The sequence below is a fragment of the Chinchilla lanigera genome, unplaced genomic scaffold, assembly GCF_000276665.1.
Source record: "Chinchilla lanigera isolate Chin_1 unplaced genomic scaffold, ChiLan1.0 scaffold00033, whole genome shotgun sequence".
NCBI lineage: Eukaryota > Metazoa > Chordata > Mammalia > Rodentia > Chinchillidae > Chinchilla > Chinchilla lanigera.
In genome coordinates this window covers 6997022-7021574 of record NW_004955434.1, presented here as the reverse complement: position 1 = coordinate 7021574, position 24553 = coordinate 6997022, and the positions used below count along the sequence as shown (strand labels likewise).

Genomic DNA, 24553 nt, shown 5'->3' with positions numbered 1-24553 from the left:
TGAAGCACTGGGCACACTACATCCCCGGAGCTGTCTGCTCACACAGGTGAAAAGTTGGTGGAAAATGTAATATTTAGGGTTCCTCAATGCTAGTAGTGTTTCACAGGAAATGCCTTAGGGGTGAAGGAGTGAAGGCAGGGGAAAGGCCTTGATGGATGCACCCTACATATTTCACCTGTTTCAACCAGGAAAATTTTGAATACTGGAGCTTTGCGCAAGAATTTGAAAAGTGTTATCTTAAAAAATCAAAACTGTCTAGGTTTCCTTCTAGCTCTAATACTTTGAATATGGGTATGGGCCAGATGTATTAAAGTTACTTAGACCTAGTCACTGACCTGGCCTCCTAAATTAAAAGTATCAAATAATTACTTGCTTTTACTGTCACCTATATAAGGGAAACTATTCATGTGCCAGGGGCCTTACCTACATAGATAACACTGTTACCTAGACATGTTGGTAGTTCACTGATTTCAAGAGACTCAGGTTTTTTAATACATAGAAGCCAGCCTGCTGTCATCTAATCATCCTGGCAAGGGTTAACACAGAAGAACGATACGTAAGCTTCAATAAAAACCACAAGGACTTTACAGTAAACACCAAGCCTTCAAGTTGGGCTACAGATTTCCCTGTGGGGGCTCAGAGTAGCGTCTTGGCAGACGCTCACCAACGTGAATGCCCAGAATATAGAGGAGATGTCTCTGACTATGAGGCTCAGAATGAGCTTGAACTTACACAGAATGGCACATCCTGCCACACTGCTGAGGCTGCAAAGGCCAACTATTCACTTCTGTCGCGCCCTTCTTCATTGCTTGAGCAGAAGATTGTTATCATTTGCTGGGCTTTCTTCAGTCCATTTGTTTTGGCACGTCTGGGGCTACCAAGGGCATTTATTTTTAGTCTAGTTCACTTCTACTGCTTGCTACTTTAATGCCAGTCTTTCTATTCATAGGCTAAAACTCCTTTTAGGACAAGCAGGTTTCTGAGTCAGCAAAAACTTTCCCCATAGGGAAGGTGGTTTGTCAGAAGCAAAATAGTGTGACAAGGTTCTAAGGAAGAGGTTGGTTGTGTTCTGTCCATATACTATTTCAAAACTTGATGTCTTTTGATTTATATAGTTCTCAACTCTGTACGGATAGCACTATTATTCTCCTTTACAGACCAGAAAACCCATTTAAAGGGAAATATAGTAACTTGCCCCAAATCACCTTGCACAAAGATAGAATTCAAATCCAAGCATGCTAGCTCCAGATATCATGCTATTCAGCATGCAAATAAACTAGAGCATGCAACTCAGGATCATGTACTTCTAGAATATTCTGCTGACTTAGAATTTAGGTACCCAAACTCTCTTAAGTTAATCTAGAATTAAGCAGCTTCACTTCTCATGATGACATTCTCATAATACAGTTTTATTTTTGAGACATAGCTCTACTTCCCTTCCCCATTGTAGCTTTCTAAAAATATGTTAAAATTCCCTTAGCAGATCTTTTTCTAGAAAGGCTACAGTTCTTGGTTAGAAAGCTACAGATTCTATACATTGTTGAAGAGGCTGATTCACTTTCAAGGCTATATGTCTGTTAATCTCCATAAACCTTCCTGTCCATCCTTCATGGAAACAGGAAATAGTAAAGCTCTTGAGCCCATTATGCAAGAAAATTCATTTAGATGCCTTAACAGTCATGCATGGTAAAGACATTGTTCAAAATCTATTTTCCTGCCAGATATGGTATTGTACACCTGTAATCCCAGGTTCACTAGGCTGAGGTGAGAGGATTATTTGAGTTCATGGGTTTAAAACCAACCTGGGCCACATGGTGAGACTCCACCTCAAAAACCCAAACAAATAAACAATAAAAATCTATCTCCTTCTCTGTATGGGTCCTATCTTTAATTGGCGCCAGTGCTTACTCTAGATCAGTTAACAGAAATAACTGCAGATTCCTCTCCCCTGACATTTGACCATGTCTAATCCCTCATCTCTCACTTGATCTAAATTTAAGTCTCCTGTTCCTTTGCTGCCAGGCTGCCACATTCTCTGTCCAAATCAAGTCAGTAACCCAAGCAATTACAATGGCCAGAACAGCTTAGGATGGGACCCTTGCTTGCTTCCCACTGTCTGTAGGACTGAGTCTTGGATCTCTCCCTATTTCCCCAGACTTTTCCCAATTGGTCACCACTCACCTGCTTAGGCTACAGCAGCTAACAGCTCAAAGGGCCCTCACTCACTTTTCTTCGCCTTCATCTGTCTCTGAGTTGTTTGTCTCCATTTACCCATGTTACTTCTGATCACTTAACCGCCAGGATTGGGCTCAGATGGCATCTCTTGAATAAGGCAGAACCAGGTGTAATTTGGTTGTTTTCCCACAGTTCCCTACACCTGTCTCACATTCATCCTGCACTAAGAACGGCTCACCTACCTGTCTCTATTATTAGATATAGAAATCTCCTAAGATAGGGTCTGGAATTCATCTTTGCAACTCAGGACCTGATGCGTGACATCCAGAGATTCTTTAGGCAGTAGTTAATAGTCCTGAATGCATATTAGCTCACTAGGAAAGCTGGTCTGAACTGAAAACTTTTGTTGAAATATTCTTCTCAGCTTTTCTGAAATTGAAACTAGGTGTTTTAATAGCTAGAATACTTTGAAAGACCAGGTTCTGAAGGGCCCTGTTCCCTATGCATATAATATTTTCACTTATGTGGTATGTTATCATTTAAAAGTAATGTACTTTCACACACTTGTGAGAATGCATGTGTTAACCTTATTTCACTGTGAAGAGAGAGATTCTGACACAGGGGGAAACTAGTGGCAGCTAACTATTAAGAATTTGATGTATCAGACCCAGATTTTATTTCTGACATTTTAGTGTTCTTTGGTAATGTTAGCAGCAACCCATTGTTGCTGGAATCATAGTACCTATGCAAGATCACCTGTAGAGATGAATAGTTCCTGGCTTTGCATATTAAAGTCTAAGTTCTTGATGACTTTGGGGAAAATTCATAAACTATAATCTAAATAGCACATGGAAACTCCAGCAGTCTTGATCTGCTATCTGCTTTCATGATTAAGTCAAACACTGGAGCCACTCCAATTCAGTTGCTATCTCTGTCTGGCTCTGGATCACTGATTTCCCATTTTGACCTCCTCTTTAGAAGAAATGCCACAAAGGGACCAACTATGTGGCCACTGTTGCTTCTGCCTGGTGCCATATGGCATGTGACAGGTGCTCAGTAGATGGACATCAAGTCATTTCAAGTAGATGTACAAAAGAAGCTGGCTTCAACTTATACCTGACTCAGTAAACCTACAAGGGAATAACTTATACCTTAGGCTTTTTAAGAAAATCAAAGTGTGCAGGCAGTATATAAAATAGGGCCCATATGCACTTATAATATTTGGGAGAAATGTTAAGCTATATGTAATTTGCAAATGTTGTCCATTACCAGTCTTTATCATCTCCTTTGCTTGGCAAATTGCACATCCCTCTACCCCCGTCCCCACCACCAACACTATGTCTACATGTATAAAGACTACTGGCCACCAGGGCCAACCCAGATGCTCCAAGCTAGTGGTAAGATCAGTCACTCTGGCCAGTTTCTTAAGGCTTCTTCCCCTAAAGTTGTCTCTAAATACAAGCCAGAAATATTCCCCTGCCCAGATAGCATCTCTAAGCCCCAAAGCAGGCAAAGGAGCTAAGATATTTCCAGAAGATCTGTATGTTTATTCTGACAGCACCCAGTAGGTACTCTCGTGGTTAACTGCTAACTGAAAGTCTCAAAATAACTAACTTCTAGGAGACTTCACAGGGGTAAGTTTAAGGTATCATTTGCCATCACTGTAGTTAGCTCCTATAGAGCAGTTAAATGTCTCTAACTCATTTATATTAACAGTGTTTAAAGGTTTGTGTTTTATTTTGTTTGTAATACCGGTGACCGAACCCAGGACTTCACAAATGCTAGCAAGAGCTCTACCACTGAGCTAGATTCCAGCCCTTTCTATTTTATTTTGAAACAAGGTCTCACTAAGTTTTCCAGACTGGCCTTGAACTTGAGATCTTCCTGCCTCATCTCCTGAGTAATGGGATTACAGGAGTGTGCCAATACTCTTGGCTAGAATTTTTACTATAAGCCAAAAGCAGAGTTTAAGAAAGAGACAGTGATATACATTGATAAATGTGGAGACTACAATTGAGATTAGTTCTCAGCTACAAAATCAGATTCTCCTAGAACTACTGTTCCCCTAAGTCCTCAGAAAAGTTAACACTGTTCAGATTTTCCCTGCAATGGTTGGAGGAAATAGTATCCCTAGGTCACTTGTCTATTCAATAAGTATATCTCACCCATAATGCAAAAAAAAAAAAAAAAGAATTTTTGGACTGTTTGCCCTGCAAATAGTCTGACATACTGTACCTAAGCACTTCTGAGATTAATTCAAATCAGAAGCAAGCAAACTAAGCAATTTTTAATCCATGAACTAACCAGCTATCTTACCCCACCATGAGATGCTGTCATGGGGCAGGTATATATTTGATAAGCATCATTACAGACCTTATCATAGTCCTGTAATGCATGGAATTTCCCATGGGCTAGCAGGTGAAGGTGGCTTTCCAATGGAAGGTACATATAGAAAGTGAAGCCAGCCATAATGTGAAATAGGTAACAGCTTTATCTTGATCACTATTCCCTACACTGGGAACAATTTTACTTGCAATCTATGAGAAATAGAAAATGATCCAGTTATTTACTATAAATTATCGATATTTTGTGCTATGCATCAGGTCTTACTGTTTTTGTATCAAAACCTGAAGCCATATGGCCACATACTATCTGTTCACCAGCTCTTATGGTCATGCTATACTGCATGCTATGCTCGGGTCTGCTAGTTATGTTAAGGCTTTTAATTAACAACTGAGTGAACGAGTACCTGCTAGGTGCTGTCAGAAGAGCATATATAGCACAGCCTCAGTTTTGTCTTGGTTTAGTCCCCCTCTTGGAACAGAAGGATTTGTAGTGACATTTTACCTCTTCCAGAACTGTTAGAAAACTACTTAAGTGAAGTCAAATACATTGTTATCCAATTCTATAAGAACCAGAAACACTTTGATCAGTTATGCATTTGTTTTAAGGATGGAAGCCACCACCCTTGGTAGCGATGCTTAATGCTTACATATGCAGTTTGTTGTACTGAATTCTCAACCTCTGACAGCTCTTCTGAACTTGGCCTTTATACTTGCATTACATAGACTTGAGGAATAAAGGAAAAATAATTAAATGACACAGGATAAGCATTTCAGGTAAGGGCTATATAAAGTGGGCAAAAGGGAGGCTCCGGGAACAAAGCTGATTCACACTTTGAGAAATTGTCACTGCCCGTGGTGGTTTGGCTGGTGACCCTTTTGTAAGGGCAGTCTGCCTTCAGTGACATGCTTCCTTGGATTTGGAGAGATAAGGATTATCGCTATCATGTTTTCTCTTGGCTTCACCTGGATAAACCAGGTGTCTTTTCTTTTAGCCTTTAAGTTTCCTACCTTTGGATCTATTAGTATTTCTTGCTGCATCTACCCACTCCCCACAAAAAGATAAGTTTCTTTCTATTCTGCTGCTTGCTAGCTATATCTGAATGGCTCGCAAGAAACGGTGGTTCTTTTACACTTTGACCTTAAACAGTACAGGACTTCAGATCTTAATCTGTACCTAGACTGGAGGAAAATGTCCTAGAGCCTCCAGGGAATTTGCTGTCAGTACTGTAACTTCTCTTGTTAGCCTTACTAGGGTTCTCAACAGTCTTACGCACACCTGCCCTGTCCTACAGTATTCTGGACCAGGGCTGTAAATGTGTGTTGCGGGAGGGGAGGGCCGGAGAGCAAGGACGGGCATAGAAGACCGAAGCCAGAAATGTCCTGGGACTTTGAGCTGAAGACAGAGCCAGTCTGGGTTGGCTTAGGGTCAATACCGGCCTCAACTAACTCCAAATGTGCTCCAGTTCAGAAGGAACAACGTCCCTTCCTGGGACAAATTCAGGTTTGTGTGGGCTTTTCTCTCCCACTGTTCCGGCATGTCACCTCTTTCACATGTGTCAAGGAGAGTAGAAAAAGGGATCCTTGGAGCTGGGGATGTGGCTCAGTGGTAGAGTTCTTGCCTTGTATGCACAGGGCCCTGGGTTTGACCCCCCAGTACCACCCCCCAAAAAGGGATCCTCACCTACCAATTACAAGGGGAACACATGGCTTTGACTAACTCAACAGTTTAGGTCCCTTCCTCTCATTCTATACGGAAATGTTAATCTCTAATGGAAAGCTATTACTTCTTCAATTCCAAAAATATGAAGGAATATGCAGCAACTGTGGATTTTTTTTTTGGGGGGGGGTCACTTCCCTGGATAGCTGACAACAGTTTTGTCACATCTTAGTGTTTAGAAATGTTGCAAAAAAATGTTAATGTAAGTCGTGGCGCGATCCTGAGAGATTGTTTAGTAAGTTATATTACTGGTCTCCATTAATGATTAATATTAACGCCTAAAAACTCTTGCAAGCGGGGCTTTTCTAGCCTGTTAGGTTTTCACACGCTGCATTCCATCTTCTCCACACACTTTCCTTTTCTCAGAGAGTCCAGGCAGGAGAAAGTGTCAGAGGGAAGAGCCCCGCCGAGCCTGCGCGGGCCTTTGACTTTCGCTCAAAGATAACCCTGCCGCAGCTGCCATTACGTTTGTCAGAGTCCGCGGCCACGTGACCGCGCCGAGTGGGATCCGGCGGCGACCAATCGCAGAGCGCACGGCGGCCCGGCGGCTTCCCACGCTCGGGACAGTGGAACCAAGGCCCAAAGGGCAGGGGGCATTGGCAGCCTTCAAACCCCAAGTGCCTCCCGACCACAGGCTGCCCGATCACGCACTTGAAAGTTCTCTCTCACTTCAGGCGACGCGCAACTGGAGGCAGCCGGGCCCCCTTGACCACCAGGCGACAGGAGGCAGGGAGGCGGGGCGGCTGAGGCTCCGGGGGCGCGCCAGGCAGGGTGGCCTCTGTCCCGGGTCCCCGGCCCCAAGCCCCTCGGCGTGGCCTCTGACGATCGCTTCAACAGGCCCGCCAGGTCGCCCCCCAGCCCTCTAAAAAGGCTTCCTGTCGCCTGCCCTGGAAAGTTGTTCGGCCGGGGAACCACAGCGGCTGCAGCCCGGCGGGGCTCAGGCCCTAGGGGCACCGGGGACTCGACGGCCGTCTCCCGCCCTGGCCAACAAGCCCCGGGCGCGCACCAGCTCGCCTCCGCCGCCGCTCTTTGATCTATTGTTTAGAATGAAGGCCAATTGCAGTCATAACCAGGAGGACTCGGTGCCTCCCGAGGAAGCGTCCCCGGGGACGGGATCTGCCAACTAACCTGGTTAAGTCAGCGTCCCGTGCCCCTCCCCCGCTCAGCGACGGGGGACGCCCGGGAGGTTTGCAAACGTTGCCGAGGAGGTGCACAGGGGAGGGGCGAAGCACCTCGGGAGAGTCCTGTTTAAAGCCACACTCCTCCTCCAACACACACGCCAAGGAACGACCCGGTTCCCCGGGAGTCGCAGTCCGGGTGCGCAGGCTGCGCACTTCGCGTGGCTCCGGAGCCGCCCAGCTGCCGCCCACCGAACGTGCGCCGGCTCACGGCCGCGCCAGGACGCGGCTCCCGGGCCCCCGGAGACGCCCACCTTCCCGCGCCGAAGTCCGAGGGGCGCGCCCGGGACCCCGCGCAGCCCCGGGCCAGGCCCCGCTCTCAGCCTCGCTGCTAACACCCCGCCTGGCAGAGCAGCGAGAACCATTGTTCAAGGGCTCAGCAGCCCACGTTCCCGGCCCCTGTCAAGGTGCGGAGAAACGCGGCCCAACAGCGACCCAGGGGCAGCGGGTCCCGGGCAATGCAGACTAGTTCGGGCCGAGGCTTTGCAACACCCCAAAACCCACTGGCCCCCAGGCCGAGCTCCAGCGGCCGACGCGCTGACAGCTCGGAGGCGCCGCCAGGGTGGGAGGGAAAGAAGGCGAGGAGCGCGGAGGGCGCCTCCGCGGAGGGGGTGGGCGAGCGGAGCCCGCTCCTCGGCCCCTGCACGCGCGGCACTCGCATCCCGCGCCCCGGCTCGCCCCAGCCGTCCGCGGAGGGGCGCGTCCTCACTCACCCGTCCCCGAGGCGCCGCTCTCCCGGGGCGCCCAGCTTAGCGCGAGCAGCAGCCAGAGCGCCCAGCGCGCGGACGTGCCCATGGTGCCCGCCTGGATGGTGCCGCCGCCGCTCCGCACAACAAGTTACCAGCCTTCGAAAAGGAGGAAGGAGGTGGGGGCGGGGAGGGGGGAGGGGAGGGAAAGGGGAAGGAGTTAGACGGGGAAAGGGAAGAGCAGGGAAGAGCCGGGAAGAAGAGGGCACCCCCTCCCCTCAACTTGCACAATCTCCTCCCCACCAGCCAGCCCACCCACCCACCCACCCTCCTCCCTGGTCTGCAGCGGTGTTCCAAGCCGAGCCCGCGGGCAGAAAATAATGCAGGCGCTGCAGAGGAGGGGAGAGGAGGGGAGGGGAGGGGAGCGGAGAAGGGGGGAGGAGGGGGTGGGGAGTGGAGAGCCGAGGAGGAGGCAGAAGAGCGGAGCTGGCCGCGGAGCACCCACACTGGCGGCGGCCGGAGCGCCGGGTGAGCGGCGGGAGGGGGCAGGAGGGGGAGTGGTCAGCGGGGGGCGGGGGGCGCGGTGGCTTCAGCCGTCCTTCTCCGGGACGCGCTCCTCGTACACGCGCCAGGCAGCCGGGTGCCAGCGCCGGGGGTGTGAGAGTGTGTGTGCAAGTGCGAGCGTGCGCGCGTGAGTGGCAGTGGCCGTGGCTGCCGCCGCCATCCGGACTGCTCCGGGGGCCCGGCTGCTCCGCGCGTCTGCCCGGGGCTCACGGGGCCCGGGGCGGCTGCTGGTTGGCTCGCGCACCGCCCTCGCCTCCAATCCCTGGTGCCTGTCCTAATTTCCTGATCCAGGGAACCTGCCGGCGCAGCAGCTGTGCGCTCCCTACAGTCTTTACTGTGCCCTCCCGGCAGCCGCCGACTGTAAATGCAGCAGGAGCAGTTAGCGCTGATGTAACTCTTGCTGCTGTTGCCCTCGCCTCCCCACTAACGGGGCTGTCGCCGCTGTCTGGGGTGAGGTGCAGCTTCCAGGGACAGCAAACGTCTTTGTGCCGCCCTCTCCTGCGCCCCTCGGAGAGGCTGGCACTCTGAGGCCGGTAGGTAGCATCTTCCTCGGGCCTCTCTCCAACCAGAAAGTGAAGAACAGGGAGTCCGAACCTTTGGTGTGGTTCGGGATCCCTATCTCAGTCGCGTGCTGAGATGCCATTTTGCTAAAATTTAAATGTGTCAGGAGGAGTGCATGCAAGAGAGAGCGCGCTAGCGCACGGTTGTGGCTTTTCCTCTGTAACAGAGCAAGATTAAAATACCCCGTCTGGGATGAGGAGGAGGCAAATTGCTAGCACAGTTCTGCATTCTGTCATCACCGATTATAGTTAATTGCTAATTGCACAAAATGATAGTTTGAGGGCCTGTAATTAAAAGCTTAACCTTTTCTGGTTTGGGGGAGGGGCCCTTAGATTTGTTTTTCTTGACATACTTTGTTACATTCAATTGCAAGGCTTAGAGAAGATAAAAGGAGGGAAGCAAAGGGAACACTCCTAGAAATGAGCGGTTTTTGTTTTGTGCCTGACAGTACCTGAGCATATAATTCGGTTTTTATGTACTTTAGTTTTCTTGCACGCTTTCCTCTGCGGAAGTAAATTGTCTACTGTGATCTGTTAAGCAGCTAACAAGAGTGGCAGGGTACACTCAGCTGTCTCACCTTTTAAAAGCATATCTATCTGTCTATCTATCATCTATCTATCTATCTATCTATCTATCTATGTAGTTTTCATCTTAATTGGCTCAGTTTTAGCAATTTCAATCATACTGTGTCCCGGCCATAGTCTGCTGATGCTCTGAGAAGCAGAAGGTACGGCCTGGCTCTGCTGTCCTTGCCCTGGTTCTCCTGGGCATTTGTCAGAGGGGATCTTCGTTTAAGAACTGAGTTTACCCAGCAGACACACCCTGTGGTTATACAAACTACTACGACCACACACGCGTTGTATGTGGGACAAGTGAAATTTTTGCTCTGTAGTAGTGCAAATGCATGTTGGTGTGTTTCACCTTCCAGGTACTTAGGTGGGATTGTCAAACCTTAGGTGTAGGTGTTCTTGGGTTCTGAAAAGTATTATCAGTTTACAGAGGACAAAGGAGGTTTGGGAGTGGAATCAATATGAAAAGGCATAACATTAATAAACAGTCATGTGGCTTGTGTTTTTTTTTAACATTTTACTCAGAGAGAAATGTACACTACAAGCTCAATACTGATATGGCACAATAAGACTTATCTTTGACAAACGTGTGTTATGCTTCCTAGCATAAATAAACTGTTGGCAAACTAAGCTGCAGTTCTGTGTTCAGTCCTGTAACGTTTTTGTTTAATCTAAAGAAGCACAACTTTGACTCAACATATGATTGGCTGTGTAACTTTGAAAAAGTTACTGGGCTTCTCTGTGCTTTCTGTAAACTGAAAGCAAATGCAGCCCACATCCTATCACAGCACTCCATGGCTTCAAGAGCCAGTTTTTGAAGGATCACTGTGGCAGTGGTAGGAAGGGCAGGATAGAATAAGATTTGATGAAGAAAAATTAAAGGCCCTGATAGTGGGGGTTGATTATTAGAAGACAAGGATCAGAAGGAGGAATTAGATTTATAAAATATTGATTGATATAGAAAATAATTAATAACAAAAAATAAGTCATGAATAGAGATTGATGTGCTTGATCTAACTGGGCTTGGAGAGACTGACACTGCTGCTAACTTTCAGAAACTGTTAGTAAATGTACAGACAACCTTCCTTGCTCCCACAACCTACCATACGTGTTTCTTTGTTGAAATAACACACACTGAACATCTCTGGAGGCAGATGCTATGTAAGTTAGCATACAGACACTTACCTGAGGCAGTTAGGGAGCACACAGCCACTTAGGGAGGGAGGCAGAGAAGTAGGCAATGGTAGCAGAGTTACTCATAATACAGAAATGCTCAAGGTGCTATGATAACAGTTCTGTAGGGACAGGGCTGGAAGCTTGGCCTCGTGGTAGAGCACTTGTCTAGCATGCAGGAGGCCTTGCATTTAATCTACTACAAGAGAAGAACACAAACTATTGCAAGACAAGAACAGCTAATCTGGCTGAGCAATGACAGTATCAGAAAAGGCTTTCCAAACTTGTCTCTGAACTGAATGTACTGATTGTGTTTACCAAGTGATTCAAAAATCTCCCTCCTTCATGACCCATGGTAGGTTTGCACTATTGGCCCCTTAGGGTTAGTACAGTGAGAGGCTAACCTTGGCCAACTTGTGAACAGAGTTTCAGGTGCCACTTCTACACTGGGGCATTGAATTGCTTGTGTGCATCCTCTTTTTGTCTGCATCATGACAAAAAACATTCGAGAAGTGGCTGCTGCATTAGCCCAGGTTTCTGAATGACTAGACCTATTCAGAGCTACTCATTTGAGTATGTATCTCCCGCTGTGTGCGTCTCTGGCAGTGGTCATATACATCAGAGGTCAGTAAACTAGGGCCTATGGGCCAAATCTAGCCAGGAGCCTGTTTTTGTATGACCTATGAATAAGGATGATTTTTTACACTTATGTAATGTTGTACGGAAAAGAGGAAGAGGAGAAGGGGAGGAGGGGAAAGAAACAGTAGAGAGTATATTGCTCATAAAGTAGAGCCCTTTAGAGAAAAAAACTTGCTGACTTTTGACAGAGAGCAAGTAAAAGATAAACTTTTTGTCTTTGCTCACTGTGTTTTCTTATGGCACCATAACCAAGCATTAATCCAACTAATATATTGGGAAGAGGGGATGCGTTCCAGGCAGTACCAGGATTCAAGATGGCTCAGAGGTTCAACTGGACTAATGGTGGTAAGCAAAGGACTCAGCATGGTTCAAGGGAAGGAAAGCGAAAAGAAAGCAAGGACAGGATTAGGTGGACGCTAGTAAGCTCCACTGAGGCTTTCAGTATCATTGTATGAAGCATGGCAAGGCCTTGTGATAAATTTTGTTTAGAGACCCAACGCTTACTTCCTTTTAGAAAGATCACTGTGGCAGTGGTAGGAAGGGCAGGATAGAATAAGATTTGATGAAGAAAAATTAAAGGCCCTGGTAGTGGGGAGTAGAATAAAGAAAAGAGAGGAAGAAACTGTTGTCCTCCAGACAGACTCTGAGCCCCCTTCCTTGGAGATTCTGATTCAGTGGCTCTAGGGTAGAGCCTGGGAATCTGTATATATAACCTTATGCTAGATGATTCCAGCATTAGTCATGATTAAGAAACTCTTTTAAAGAATGACTTCTTGGGGCTGGGGTTTAGCACAGCGGCAAAGTGCCTGCCTGGCAAGTGCAAGGTCATGAGTTCAATTCCCGGTACCAGGAAAAAAAATAAAAATAAAAAAAAAATAAAGAATGACTTCTTCAATGCAGTTTTAATGGCTAAGTAGCTTTACTTCTGTCAGATATGTATAAATGTGTCCAGGTTCCCTGAGGAGAGTTGGTTAGGGCCCACAGAAAAATGCTAACGATTGTCATTTCCTTTGCTTTAAGGCTATTACATTAATAAATACGGGCCTCTGAAGTCATCTTCAAACCAGTTTGCTAATTTGTAGCACTGATATGTACAACCTTAGCACCAGAAGGAAGAACTGAAAAGAACTGTCCCCTTCTGAAATATTGTAATGCTAACTTCCCCAGCCTCCATTCTAGCATTTTCTTATTGTGTCATGGCCCAGTGAAACACGTGTGATTCACCCTTCTCTCTCATGAACAGAGCCTGGTGGTAAGAGATGGACCACAAATTTTAGGATGTATCACAATCACTTGAAAGGCTTGCTTAAATACGGACTGGAGGGACCCACACCCAATGTTTCTGCTTGAGTAGGATGGGGGTGAGGCCCAAGGATTTGAATTTCTAAAATATTCCCATGAAATGTAGATGCTGTGGTCAGGGATCAGCTTTTCTACTTTCTAAACCCCTCCTTGAGCTATGTATTGAAATTGGTTCAGGAGCTCCACCTGTCAGCCTCTGGCCCTGACTGGTGCATTGGTTGGATATTTAAATCAAGCTGGCTCAGTAATTGTGAAGCTCAGGACTTCTGTTTGGAACTTTTCGGAAGATACTGTCTTCTGACTATTGTGGTTTGTAGGCAGAAAGCCAGTGCTGCTTTTTCATTTTGCCCCAGTGCAGGAAGTCAATTTGAGATGAAACTCACTCATGGGGAAGAGAGAGCTGAGAGAATCGGAAACAGTGCTGAAACTTGAGAATCTGAGGCAGGTCAGCTTGTCCTGGAAGCTGCCATTCTGTGAGGACTTCACACCTGAGCTAATAATTCCTTTTTTAAATGGTACCTCAGCATTTTGTTTATTATTAATTACATTTATTGCTACACTTAGGTATACATAATGATCATATTCATCATAGGGAATTTTGCACATGATGTAACTTGATTCTTTTCTTCTGTTCCCCTACCCTCCCTTCAACTGCTCTTCCCCTCCTTATTTACAAAAGCTTTCTTTCCAGTTTTTCCTTCTTTTCTCATCATTTTTTCTTTTCCCTTCCTTCCTTTGCCCCCACCCAGTTCCCCTTCTCATTTGAATATTTTTTTCCTATTTCACAACATTTATCAGTTTAAATTGACCTTTTACTTATACCTAACTGATAGAAATGCCTTCTCAAAGGATATAATGTGTTTAGTATAAAGCAGTGGACAGAACTCTACATGTAGCCACCAGTGAAAATGACAAACCCGGGGTGGGGGATTTAGCTCAGTGGCAAAGCTCCTGCCTCGCAAGCACAAGGTCATGAGTTTGATTCCCGATACCGGAGAAAACCAAAAAAAAAAAAAAAGAAAATGACAAACCCAACCTTTCCTGAGGAATATCCAGAAGAGGAATATGGAGATCAGGAAGGACTGTCTTAAATGACTGCTTTCTTACAGATTCTGGCCGAATCAACACTCCACCTCCACTTCAATCCTAAATCCAATGTTTAATGTGGACTTATTACAAATGAGTCATTTTTAATAGTCCAGTAAAAACAATTGTTTCTTAAATCCCAAGGCAAAAGGCAATTTTGTAGACTGTTTCTAAATAATTTCAGAAAGTAGAAATATGGTCAAATGAGGTAAAAAAAAAATAGTTCATAGTTGGAGAGAAATTCCAAAATGGGTTGAGTATGGGGCTCAACTGTTGGCTGGTTCTCAGTTGGGAGTAATTATATACCCCAGAAAACATATGTCATTGTCATTTGACACCGGTCAGTGTCTCCAGACGTTTTTGATTGTTGAACTTGGATGAGTGGTACTACTGGCATTTCGTGGGTAGAGGTCATAGGTGGAACTGAGTGCCCTCTGGTATACAGAGCAGCCTTCCAAGCAAGGAATTATCCAACTCAAATGTCAGCAGTGCCACAACTAAGATGTCATGGGCTGGGCTTATGACATGACTCTGTAATGCGAGAACTTTTAGGGTAGGTAGAGAACACTGTTTAGGACTTGGGTGGCCTGATAGAAAGATGTCTTGTCTCTAGACAAATAAAGGACAGATGGTCAGCCAGTCAATGACAGATGAGAGTGAAGTGTCAGAGGAGGTAGATAAATTTATACCCCTGAGAGATGTAAAGCAACTCAGAAGTCCTGTAGTTTACATTTTAAATTGAAGTAGGTCAACACTGGACACATTCTGGGCTGCACTGTGGACTCCTTAGTGTCTTTTATTTAGCCAAGTGTTAGGTTTTGTTTCCTTTGTTTTTTACCACAGGAATGAGGTGCTGGACCACTTACTTTCTGGAAACTTAATTTCTGATACTTAATTCCTATGATTGTGATCCAAACTTCAATTGTTCTCATGTGTCACAAAAGCAATTTAGAGGAAATTTTGGAATATGGTGATTTAGCATTTAAAGCACTCTGAAAAAAAGGAGTTTCTAAGGAAATCGAGAATTGAAATAACTAGATAGAAATTTGTCTGTTAAGTCATAAGAATTTTAATCTGCAAGTTGTAAGACAGCAAGTTCTTCAGTAAGTACCATTTAACAATGATAATTCCAGGTTTTGAACTTTTTAGGAGTTTTGTAGACATGTGTAGCTGATGTATACAAGGATTTCTTTCTTGATTATGTATGTGGTTCAAATTCATATTACTGCTGCTTGCACTCCTCAAAAGACTGAATATCCTTTCTCCCATCCTGGCTTTTTGGGAGGGTTCAGTCCTAGCATGTCTATGTTACTTTAGAAACGCATTTACATGAAGTTGTAATGTTAATGGGGAATATACCTAGAATGGAAGGGAGTCTCAGGTTTTGAGCTTGATTTTAGGATTATCTGGTAGCTTTAGGAACAGCAAGTAATTCAGAATTCTGGAGGATAACCAGCCTTAAAGTGGGAGGACATATAGAGTGGCAGGTGAATACAGTGGAGGAAATATGACATTTGGGTTTTCATTCCAAAAGCAGTTAGTAAACTATTGAGCATTTCTGATCTAGAGATAATGGGATTCACTATATACATTTATGAATATTTGAGAATGTGGTTTCTCTGTACAGGATCCCAAAGATGAGGCCACCCATCACGTAGCTGAATCTTCATGCACTGGATGAATGCACAGAGGCAGTGTAAGTTAAGACAGTGGGTGATGGAACCAGGCATCCTGGTTCAAAGCCTCACTCTGGTGCTAGCTGTGAAATTTATGCAAACTATTTAACCTCTTTCTATCCATCAGTTATTTTAATGTGAAAAATGGGCTTAGCTATAGCATCTACTTTTTATAAGGATCAAATGCATTTGTATAGTTAAACCACTTAGAACAGTACTTGGCATATAGTAAATTATCAGTACTTATTAGCTATTATTGCTAATAATGGCAACATTTGTTTTTGCTGTTGTGATGGTGATGATGGTGATGATGATAAATAATTCCTTGTGAAACACAGGCAAAGGTATTACAGGTATGAACCAGAATTTGAACAATGTGAGACTTTTTCTTTCTTTCTTTCTTTCTTTCTTTCTTTCTTTCTTTCTTTCTTTCTTTCTTTCTTTCTTTCCTTCCTTCCTTCTTTCTTTCTTCTTTCCTTCCAGTCAGTCAGTCAGTCAGTCAGTCAGTCTTTCTTCACTTATTGTGGTACTGGGAACTGAACCTAGGGTCTTAACACTGTGCTATATCTCAGCTCCTTTCTTATTTTTTATTTTGAGGCAGTCTCAACAAGTTTCTGAGTTGTCCAGGCTAGGCTGAATTTGCAATCCTCCTGCCTCAGCCTCCCAGGCTACTGGGAAGGATTACAAGCCCATGACCTACCACACCCGGGGCAATGATTTTTGATCTTGCCTGCATGGTAAAATCTCCAGGTAACCCTATAAGGATATAAATGCTGGCACTGGACTCTGGTATAACAATGTTGGAAAGCAGGCCTGGGCATGAGCATTTTGAAGCTTCCCAGGTGAGTTTAACATGCACTCTCCTTGTCAACCATATGGCGTCAAGCCAATAGCTCTGGCTCACGGTAGTAGAGAAGGAAAGCTGTGTGGGAAAATTAGAATGAGACCTCACTCAGAAACAGGGATCTTGTGGCAGCTGCTGCCAGAGAAGCAAAAACAAATCGCTGGCCAGTGTTTGGAAACAGCTTTCCCAGTCCTTGGTCTGTTTCTTGCTCTCGGCCCAGAGTCTCACACCCAGCTGGATTTGTCAGCTGTAGGAGAGCCAAGGACCACGGGAGGTCAGAAGCTGGGCACAGCCAGGCTGTGAGGAACCCAGCTGGCGTCTACCTATCAAGTGATGGATTACATATCACCAGTTTCATGCCTTTATGAATCAATCTACCAACAAGGACTTGTTGAGCAGCTTCCGTGGGACCAGTCATGTGCCAGGTGACGAGAGGGCAGCAACCAGATAGCAACGTGGCTGCTCCTGGGGACAAAGTTGTTAGAGTTTTGTTGGCTTTTTCTGTGGAGCCAACTCAGGCTTGTTAAGTGGTAATTGACAGTCCTCTCTTCTAAGGAGGTTTCTCTTGGATTTGCTGCCAATAGGAAGTGTATTATTTCTCAGAGTACTATAGCATTCATTTATCGAGTGCCCACTCAATTATGAGGCATGACAGAGTTTGCCATCTAAGAAAGGAAAGACCACTTAATGATTCCTAGAGTCAGAAGTCTGGAATAAATAGATAGACAGATCAAAGAGTTAAGGGGATTTCATTGTAACTGAAGCCTTTTTAGCAAGATCTGGGTCTTCCACTGAAATCTTATAGGAGCTCTTAAATGAGCTGTGTGGGAGAGAAAGTATGTTTTTAAGCATAAAAGAATTATGATTGCAACTGATAGGATAACAAGGTGCAGGCTGTGGTTATTTTGCTAAACCATGATGAGCACAAACTTAAGATGTGGTGGAAATTTAAATTCTATTTGGTGATCTTAAGAATTATGCTCCTTTACCCTAGGAGAAATTGAACTCTCTCAGAAGGTATATTGCTCACAGAAATTTTCTGGGTCTTATTGTTTTACTTAATGAGTAATTCTTGAAAATGTGAGTAATAAGAAGCTTCACCCCTTTGGAGAGATTTCTCAATAAAGTTAAAGAATTCATGGTTATTTATCCAAATTGAAGGATAATGATGGTTTTTCCTAAGCTGACTTGGCTTTACCTTTGGAAGAAGATAATGGGAGGCCATCTGGAAGCACAGATCAAGTCTCCATGTGGATAGACCAAGGGGAGATACTGGGATGGAGATAGGGCAGGGGCTACATGAGGCTTCTACTGACTCTCACCTTTGCCTTTTCCTTTCTTAACCACAGCACCAAAAGTCACAAACGCCCTCCTCTGTAGTCAGATCTACTCCTTTTCTGCTATGAGAAGCAAGTGCCCTGGAGGCAAAATGTATGGCGTATGTACATGCAAGGCCAATCTCCATGGTAGAATTGAGTGGAGACACAGGCGGGTAGTTTTCAGTGAGATCCTTTTGGTGAATTCTAGAACACTGCTCTTCCGGAAGTAAGCAACTGCAAGAAAGATAATTATTGTTTAGTTTCGTTTGTTTACAGTTCTCCTCCCCCATTTCTTCTCTTTACCAGGATTTGCAAGAAAGAACAAAGAGCAGTTGGAGAGAGGATTGAATGGTAGAAACACTATTCAAAACTCTACACAGACAGTCTACAAAGGTTCTGGAAGATGATCCCTTCATCCTTGTATAGCAATTTTATATAACTGGCCTGGCTAGAGGGGTAGTTTTCTATATGTGGAAAAAACTAGCTGTGTCTTGCATCCTGTGAAAAGAATGTGAAAAGAATTTGCCTGTTGGCTTTTCTTTGAGTAGGTTCAAAGTACTCGGCAAACATGACATCATTATTCCCTGGGTGGAGACTGCGGACTGACAAAGAGAACAATCCCTTTTTAGCAGTTAGGAGGAGCTCAAGCACACATTTATGCCCCTACTGAGTTTATGCAAAGTGTCCCTAAATGGTTTGAATCCTAATCTTCACATACAGGAGAATGAGCATTAATACTTAATAAGGCTCAGTGAATTCTAAGGGAGACCTCCTGATGAACTTGATGCCTCATGCTTAAAAAAGGCACACTGTAAATTTCGATAGATTCTTACTTACTTTTCCCTTACTTACTTCTTAGAACTGATGTTAATGTTATGCCTTGTTTTTCAAGGAAAACAAAACTAAAAGAGGAAAAAACAACAGCAGGTCATATTTCTGTTACTATGATTTAGCACCAAACTAATGCCCCTGTGAGGGTAAGACTTGGAGTTTTACAGGACTCTTCAGGGAGTGGAATGAAAGCATCCTTTCTCTCTGCTGTTCTGATTATGATCTTATAGTTAAGTACAGCAGTTAGAAATTCTATTAGTAACTTGAAGGAGAAAATGAAGCAAAAGTTGCAATTTGCTGTTGTTATGACTTTTTTCTGACTTTGCAAGAAAATTCTAATCACATCCAATAAAGAGTTGCTCATTTTCTCATCTTGAAATCTTCCTTCCCCCTCAAACCTTGCTCAACCTGCTGTTTGGTTGTCTTAAGAGATCTCAAGAGGCTCTGTCCATGGAAAAATTTCCTAGGATATGAAGAGAAATGAAGCTGTGACTCTGATATCAGTTTCTCAAATCAAGTTTATTTCAAGAAATGATCCATTGGAGATATTATCAGAACTATCGCAATGGGATTATTTGAAAATTGAAGGTGAAAACAGGAGCTATTGATCAGGTCAAATTCTCTTCCGATTTCTTTTGCCTCTGAAATGAGCTCCTTCAGTTTATTTTCAACAAGCAGGTCTGTTACCCTGTCAGAGGGTAGCTACCTGTTAGCCTTTCTTTTCCACTTTCACTTCTCCTCATCTTCTTTTTAAAATTCTACTTTAGGGGCTGGGGATTTAGCTCAGCGGCAAAAGCGCCTGCCTGGCAAGCGCAAGGTCGTGAGTTCGGTTCCCGGTACTTGAGGACAACCAAAACCAAAATAAATAAATAAATAAATAAAATTCTACTTTAAAATTTATAATTATTTTTGATAGATAAATCATAATTGTATATACATTTATAGGGTACCAATGTTTCCATATACATATACAGCATTGCATGAATAAATCAAGTAAAATGCATTCATCACCTCACATATTTACATTTTTTATGGTGAGACATTTGAAATTCACTCTTCCTTGTGTTAAAATATGAAAATACATAGCTATTAACTATAGTTATCTTGTTGTTCTATAGATCTCAAAACGTATTCCTCCTATCAGAAACTTTGTACCCTTTGATCAGTAACTCCACATTTCCTCACTTCCCACCACCGCAGCCTTTTGGTAACCGTAAGAACTTTGTTTCCTTAATCACCAAAATATCTCTTCTAGGAAACATTACTGGCCATGTAAATCTTACTCAGCTATAAATACTTGTTCTGTATTTAGAATTGGCAGTGTTCGTATTGGGTTTAGAATCAAAGCAGCAAGTCTACCGTTCCTTTCATGTAGTTAAATGGATTTTGGAAGGGCTCTTTGTGTTTTTGTACTAAAATACTCCCTTGTTAATTTTTAAAAATCTCCTTGAGGGTATAGTGGGAATCTTTGATTTATTTGGACTGAAAAAGTGACTGTGATTTTTGTGGTGTGTATTTATAATTCCACTGCCAAATTCATCTTCTCACCTCTCCTTGTTGTACACATTATTCTTGCTGAGAAAGTTTCAGTGTCTTTCCTTCCAAAGGCTAAATAGATGCATTAATATGGGAGAAGCTCCTTCCCCCATCTATAAACTCCTTATCTTCTCTTCCCACACAGAAGCCCCTGCTATGGTCACGTGTTTTCTCATACTTACCTTGACCTTGATCTCTAGCATTATGTGGGAGTCTGTAAAATTATTGTTATAACATACCTGTTATCACATTCAATAAGGTTGGCATCACAAAAGCACTACTCTTTTCAGGTCACTTTATCTTCCTTTATTTAATTTTGACCTTTTCTTCAATTGCACAGTATTGACATTGCTATAATATTGACTTCACAGCCATAGATCCCACCCCACAGTATCCCCAGCATGCACTTACGGGCCAATGAGGGAAATTTATACCTGGCTTACACATGCCGGACCTTCTGGACTACTACAGCTCCTCCTGAAACCTGAGCCCAGATCTAGAATGTTAAAGTATTGTTAAGGTTCTGTCCTTTAGAGCACAGTATAGACCTGTCATAGAAACTGCGCGTAATACTATAATGCTTGTATAACATGGCAGCATAGTTTGGGGACTTGGTGCAAGAGACATCTATTTTTTTACTAAAGTTCTTTCTTTGGAACAAGTTAACAGAAACGTTCTCCTGTGTGTGGTTTTAACCATAGAATGTGATTCTGTAGTGCATGTTCATTGATATAAATGTGTAACACGCTCCAGTCTTAATATATACTCTGATGGGTGGCCAGTGGACGTGCTGTGACTGTCCTGTGTATTCTCCCTGGAGACATTCCATTGTAGTATCAAGCACTGACTCCAGAAGCTCATAGCCACTTTCTCTTATCGATCTGAGTGTGGCCCTCAGATTATCTCACTGGATTAGGTCTGAGGAGGACCAAGGAGAGCTGTCCTTCCAGAGCCCGGCATGTTCTGCCCGGGTTCAGAGGTACCCTCAGAGGGGTTTGCTAGGGAAGAAGGGGAATGACGGTTGCAACATGAGATATCAGAACTGAAAGATACCTTAGTTCTTGTACTGTGGTGAGGAAAGCATCCTAAAAATGGTACTTCTGAAGCTTCTAGCTCTTCCCCAGGCTCCGTAGGCCCTTGAGTTGTGGAATGAAGAGGCTAATAAACCAATGACAGTTAATAATTCCAAAATGAAGTTTGCAGCCCCTAGAGAAAATTTTAAAATACTCAGCTATGACCCATTAATAAGCAATTGAGCAGGGAGCATGTGGGAATTTGTGTGTGAACATGTATGAATCTATATATGTTTTAAAAGGATTGTTTTGTGCCTCAAAGTTGGGTACAGTGGTGCACACCTGTGATCCAAGTACTCTGGGAGGCTGAGATGGGGAGATGGCAAGCTCAAATCCAGCTTGGGTGAGTTAGCAACTTAGCAGAAATACTGTCTAAATAAATAAATATAAAAATAAATAAATCTGAGAATGTAGCTCAGGGTGATGGCCCTGGGTTCAAGTTCCAGGAGCACAGGCATACACATACAAATGCTCATACACATACAAATGCTCATACACATACAAATGATTTCTAGTTCATATTTGTTATAAAGTGTTGTCTGAATTATAAATAATATTCCCTTTGCTCGTCGAGAGGGTGACTCTAATTACCTTGCTTAAGTAAGAAAGAATACAACTGCAGAATTTTCCATTTTTATTACCTTGTTATGATAGGACCTGTGCTAGCATTTGGATTCAAGCACTCCTTTTTTTCAATGGTGGAAAACAGAAAATTCCAGCTTTACTTTTTCCTGTTACAATATTTCAAATGGCCCCGAAGCGAGAATATATTTACAAGTGAGTGTTGCTTTTGGTGGAATTCCCAGGGCGGTTTTTGCTAAGTGTAGCATAGGAGTTAGTAAATTTGTACAAGTGGCCCTGCTAGGAAGAAAGAAACAAAAAATCTTGATCTTTCTCATTGTAATTTTATATTACAGAAACCATCAGGATGGGTTGGGTGACCTAGTACTTTGGGATTAACCAAAGATCTTTGCATTAAAGTACTAAACAGAGTTGCAGTGGGCAGGAGCAAATGTTCTAGATCTTGCCTTGTTTGAAAAAGCAGAGGATTCTGCCTGGAGTACATTGTTTGTGTATGTGAGTCTAAAGAGATGGCAGTTAGGTGCACAAGTCATTTTTACCATGGGGGACCCTCAGTGGAGATAACAGGGTAGAAATTAATTATTTTTTATCTGGCAATCCATGTGTTCCAGGAATTTGCACTCTGGTGAGAGAATATTGTAGTTCTCAATACTATCAGTTGCCCCTTCATATAAGAAATATCTCAAAATCTTCCTTCTCCTGAAGTGAAAATCATGCATAATACACACACGCCATCTACAAAAAAATAAAAATAAAAATAATGTGCTATGTGCAGTATGAAGGGGAAATGAATGGAAAACACTCTGGTACAAAGATAGTTTATATGGCCCAGCCACATCAGAAGATGAATTGCCATGATCATATGCTGCACATATAACATTTCTGTGAATGTGGAAATCACCTGTGCAAGCTGATGCTGGTATAGTGGATTGGAGACTGTCATATTCCAGGTGCTGGGGTTGTTGGTGATATGATTTTCTGCAGTGATAAGCTACAACTGCTGATGTTCCAAGCAAAATAAAATCATCTTCTCTTTACTAGGCAGGATAGCAGCATTCCAAGAAAATTCTGCTATACAAAAACACAATTCAAACATGGTACATTAAAACACTAAATACATAATATTCTGTCAAATAAACTATATAAATACATATTATATAAAATTATATAGTATATTATTTATAAAGTTATATATGTAAATTTGACGCTTTTCTCAAATAATGATAAAGATGCCTAAACCTTTATTGCCTAGTGGAATATCTTTGGATATTTGAGTGGTGTAGACTATTTTCTTCAATGACTGCAATGTGTCACCTGCTTTTTAGGACGTACAAAAAACCAACAACACACCTTTAGGCATGTGACAACCTAAATGTGCCCCAATATTTTCAAAACATCTTTTGAGGGTGCTAATATTGTCTTTGAGAAGAGCTTGTATAGACGTCTAGCCTCACCCAAACTGCTCTGGACATTGCTGGGTATGATGGTGCCTTTGATTAAAGGCATTAGATAACCAGTAGAAGACTTTTAGCAGATTCATGGGATACCACATGTCTGGCCTAATTTTTTGTGTGTGTGCCGGGAATTGAACTCAGGACCTTGTACTTGCCAGGCAGGCATTTCTGCCGCTGAGCTATATCCCTGGCCCCTTCTGGCCTAATTTTGTTTTGTAAAGCAACCATTTTCCGTGGGAAGCTGTTATGATCTTCTGGAATCAAAGGAGCATGTTTAAGTTCTGGCTGTAAAGTGGGAAAAAGCAAGACTATCAGATCCTTTACCCGTGAAGAAGTGCATGGGACTTTTTAGACCTCTTAGAGGTGGGCAGGTCATAGAAAGAGAGTCTAGACTTTCTGCTCTTCTGAACAAATAGAATCCAAGCATGTCATATTTAAGACTATAGTGGGGAGTTGGACAGATCTTAGGTTTAAATCCTATTTTTGTCTTCTAGTAGCTGTGTTACCTTGGACAGGTTACTCAGTGTTTTGAGCTTAACCACAAAAATGGGGATTGACTTATTATGTTAGTAGAATCCTATAGCATAGTACCTTGATACATAATTTATGAAAAACAGAAATTTATGGCTAATAGTTTTGGAGGCTGAAAAGTCCAAGGTCGAGTTGCCAGCAGATTCAGTGTGTGGGCTGTTTTCTCATGGGTAGTGCCTTTTTGAGTGCATGTATTGGAGAGGTCTAATAAACTCTTTTGGGCCCCTGTTTTAAGGGCATAATCACATTTATGAGGGCTCTGCCCTCACACTTAATCGTATCCCAGATGGCCTACCTAATACTATTGCTTTGACGATTAAGAGTTACCATGTGAGTTTTGGGAGGACACATACAGTCAGATCACAGTACCTACTCTGATGATTGGTAGTAAAGAATAACTTAACAAAGAGCTTTGCGTGGTTCCAAGCACATGGTAAGAACTCATTCCATTTAACTGTTATTGCTTCCAGTAGGTAATACAGTCATCTTTGGGAACTTATTTCTGTGGAAAAGGGCATTAGTTAAAGTTGATGCTACATAAACTAACCCTGTGACAAAATACAGCTTTATTTTAGCAAAAGGACATAGGCATTTTTCTAGTAAGTAATTAAGGGGAAAAGCAAGCCAGTGCTAGATCTTATGCCATTTTTTTTTGTATGCCTTCCTCATTTTATTTTATTTTATTTTATTTTATTTTAGATTTTTTTATTAT

At 43.3% G+C, this 24553-nt stretch overlaps 1 protein-coding gene and 1 long non-coding RNA gene across 5 annotated transcripts in view; one reads left to right on the top strand and one right to left on the bottom strand.

Annotated features, from left to right (window-relative positions):
* The window catches only part of Vldlr (very low density lipoprotein receptor), a 37012-nt gene extending 28529 nt beyond the window's left edge, over positions 1 to 8483 (bottom strand). The window contains exons 1-2 of one of the 2 annotated variants that reach the window (XM_005388610.2): positions 8429 to 8483; positions 8129 to 8260 (exon numbers count right to left, since the gene is read on the bottom strand). In XM_005388610.2, coding sequence (XP_005388667.1) covers positions 8129 to 8210 — 82 coding nt within the window. In that variant the 5' untranslated portion in view covers positions 8211 to 8260; positions 8429 to 8483. The other variant, XM_013516367.1, reaches the window with a different exon arrangement.
* A 73-nt stretch (positions 8484 to 8556) lies between these two features.
* The window catches only part of LOC102018430, an 89814-nt gene continuing 73817 nt past the window's right edge, over positions 8557 to 24553 (top strand). The window contains exons 1-3 of one of the 3 annotated variants that reach the window (XR_261613.2): positions 8643 to 9198; positions 15623 to 15691; positions 18141 to 18355. This is a non-coding gene — a long non-coding RNA (uncharacterized LOC102018430). The other 2 variants (XR_261615.2, XR_001234808.1) reach the window with 2 other exon arrangements.